General features: G+C 41.7%; 1 protein-coding gene across 1 annotated transcript in view; it reads right to left on the reverse strand.

Moving 5' to 3' along the window:
* The window catches only part of EMH_0067220 (ubiquitin-transferase domain containing protein, putative), a gene marked incomplete at both ends in the record, with an annotated part of 4,705 nt that extends 1,882 nt beyond the window's left edge, over window positions 1–2,823 (reverse strand). Inside the window, 6 exons of the mRNA XM_013498601.1 lie at window positions 140–232; window positions 461–591; window positions 1,499–1,669; window positions 2,164–2,233; window positions 2,457–2,503; window positions 2,800–2,823. Coding sequence (XP_013354055.1) covers window positions 140–232; window positions 461–591; window positions 1,499–1,669; window positions 2,164–2,233; window positions 2,457–2,503; window positions 2,800–2,823 — 536 coding nt within the window. The remainder of the gene's footprint in view (window positions 1–139; window positions 233–460; window positions 592–1,498; window positions 1,670–2,163; window positions 2,234–2,456; window positions 2,504–2,799) is intronic.
* Window positions 2,824–3,325: the final 502 nt, after the last annotated feature.

A 3,325-nucleotide genomic window follows, 5' to 3' on the forward strand; every position in this document is an offset into this window, starting at 1 on the left:
TCTTATTCTAGACTAGGTACTAGGATCGAGGTATCTAGTGTTTAGGGTTTAGGGTTTAGGGTTTAGGGTTTATGAGGGTTTAGGGTTTAGGGTTTAGGGTTTAGGGTTTATGAGGGTTTAGGGTTTACCTGAGACAAACTTGAGAAAATTTTGTTTTTGAAAAATATCAAAGTCGAAGAGAATTTCCCACAACGATTGAATGTATGGAGAGTCTGCGGTATACCCTTCATACCTAAACACCACACAAAACCCTAAACCCTAAACCCTAAACCCTAAACCCTAAACCCTAAACCCTAGATTCTGGTGTAGAGAGAACAGGGGAAGGGTTTTGAATGTCAACGGGCTTTAAACCTCTCCAAACACTAAACCCTAAACCCCTCGGTACACGCTAAACCCTCAAACCCTTGCCTTGACCCCGTAAACCCTAAACCCTAAACCCTAAACCCTAAACCCTAGATACCTGCAAGAGGCCCTGAGTTCCTCGAAATTGAGTTCAGGGGTTCCACACAAAAGCAGCTGCAGCTCTGGCCCAGTTAGACTCGATAAGAGAGGAGACACCATCAAACTAAAACCTTTTTTAAAGTAATAAAACTAAATAAAAACAAAAACAAAAAAACAAAAGGAGACAGAGAAGGAGACAGAAAGATAGAAAGCATGATAAAAGAGAGAGAGAGAGAAAGAAAGAATTAAAAAGGAGACAGAGAAAAGGAGACAGAAAGAAAGAATAGATGAAAAAGGAGACAGATAAAAGGAGACACCATCAAACTAAAANAGAAAAGGAGACAGAAAGAAAGAATAGATGAAAAAGGAGACAGATAAAAGGAGACACCATCAAACTAAAACCTTTTTTAAAGTAATAAAACTAAACACAAACAAAAACAAAAGGAGACAGAAAAGGAGACAGAAAGATAGAAAGCATGATACAGGAGACAGAAAGAAATTAAAAAGGAGACAGAAAGAAAGAATTAAAAAGGAGACAGAGACAGAAAAGGAGACAGAAAGAGAGAATAAAGGGAAAGGGAGACATTTACAACCCTAAACCCTAAACCCTAAACCCTCAACTGCCTTCGCGCGTCGTCAACTCTAGGCACCGTTCAAACCAGCACCTTTGGGAGCGTTCAGGGTTTAGGGTTTAGGGTTTAGGGTTTAGGGTTTATTCGTGTTTACTAGTGTTTAGGGTTTATTAGTGTTCATTAGGGTTTACTATGTTTTAGGGTTTAGGGTTTATGATGGTTTAGGGGCTACTAGGGTTTAGAGTTTATTACTGTTTCCTATTATCTACTAGGGTTTAGGGTTTAGGGTTTACGAGGGTTTAGGGTTTACCTGCCAGTGTACNAGGGTTTACGAGGGTTTACCTGCCAATGCACCGAGGTAACAAGAAGATATCGTGTATAAAGCTCAACAAACCCTTTTCTTTTTTTTCTTTATCTACGCAACTATTTCCTATTGTTTATTAGGGTTTACGAGGGTTTAGGGTTTACGAGGGTTTAGGGTTTACCTGCCAATGTACCGAGGTAACAAGAAGATATCGTGTATAAAGCTCAACAAATTCTTTTTTATTTTTTAAAGATAAAACTGTCTCTTCTCCTTTTTCTTTTAATAAAATTTTTTTTTTTTTTCCGTTTGCTGTCTCCGCGTCGATACAAAATGTCATTCCCTCAAATGCAGCCTGAAATACAAACCCTAAACCCTAAACCCTAAACCCTAAACCCTAAACCCTAAACCCTAAACGATAAACGATAAACGCTGAACGCTAAAACATAAAAGGTAACACCTAAACCCTAAACCCTAAACGCTAAACGCTAAACCCTAAACCCTAAAACCTAAAACCTAATACACACTAACAAACCCTAAACCCTAAACCCTAAACCCTAAACCCTAATAAACCCTAATAAGCACTAATAAACACTAATAAACACTAAACCCTAGTAAACACTGAACCCTAGTAAACACTAAACACTAATAAACCCCAATAAACACTAATAAACACTAATAAACAGTAATAAACACTAAACCCTAGTAAACCCTAAACCCTAAACCCTAATAAACACTAATAAACACTATTAAACACTAATAAACACTAAACCCTAATAAGCACTAATAAACACCAATAAACCCTAAACCCTAAACCCTAAACCCTAAACCCTAAACCCTTGGCCATACATTGAAGGTCTCCTCGTCGTCTATCTCCAGCAGTTTCTCAAAACTGTTCAGCTCCTCAGGGAACACATCGCTGCAAAACACAAACCCTAAACCCTAAACCCTAAACCCTAAACCCTAAACCCTAAACCCTAATTAATATATCACGTACAGAAGCAATCGAAATTTTAACCCCCAGCTCTCCAATCCCTAAACCCTAAACCCTAAACCCTTGAAATCTCTGCAAGCAGAACCACGCCTAAACCCCAAACCCTAAACCCTAAACCCTAAACCCTAAACCCTAAACCCTCGCTTACCTCAGGTCATCGATCGAGACGTCTGCGCCTTGCAGCTGTTTATACACCTGAAAGCAGCAAAACGTTGGGGTGTACAGGCACCTCAAACCCTTTCTATTCTGCTGCTATTGCTGCAGCTCAGCAGCAGCAGCAGCAGCAGCAGCAACAGCAACAGCAACAACACAAGCAGCAGCAGCAGCAGAAACGCAAGCAGCAACAGCAGCAACAGCAGTGAAAGCAGAAGCAACACAAGCACCACCAACAGCAACACAAGCAGCACCAACAGCAACACAAGCAGCAGCAGCAGCAGCAGCAGCAGCAACAGCAGCAGCAGCAGCAGCAGCAGGAGTGTATAATATCTTACAACAAGGGGGAGACTGAGAGGCATAAGTATATCGTTATAAACAGCAATAGAGGCGAGGAGACCCGTAAGCCAATATTCTTTAGCTTTTCCTTCAGGGATTGCAGGCAGCTGCTTGCTGCTGCTGCTGCTGCTGCTGCTGCTGCTGCTGCTGCTGCTGCTGCTGCTGCTGGTGTTGGTGGTGGTGGTGGTGTTGGTGTTGCTGGGGGTTGCTGCGTTTGTGTCGCCTGCGGGTGCCTCTTGCTGCTGCTGTTGAGGCGATGGTTGTGCTGCTGCCGCTGCTGCTGCTGCTGCAGCACCTGCTGCTGTTGCTGCTGCTGCTTCTGCTGCTGCTGCTGCTTCTGCTGCTGCTGCTGCAGCAAGTGTCTCTGGTGTCTCCTCTTGCTGCTTAAACCACAAAGTACGGACCCCCGGATTATAAACGAAGAGACCCCGAGAAGGAGAACAAAGCTCACGTGTAAGCAACTAAAAAAAAAAAAAAAAAAAAAAAAAAAAAAAAAAAAAAAAAAAAAAAAAAAAAAAAAAAAAA

This window comes from Eimeria mitis, genomic scaffold (genome assembly GCF_000499745.2).
Source record: "Eimeria mitis Houghton genomic scaffold, Emh_scaff3557, whole genome shotgun sequence".
In the NCBI taxonomy this organism is placed as follows: Eukaryota; Apicomplexa; class Conoidasida; order Eucoccidiorida; family Eimeriidae; genus Eimeria; species Eimeria mitis.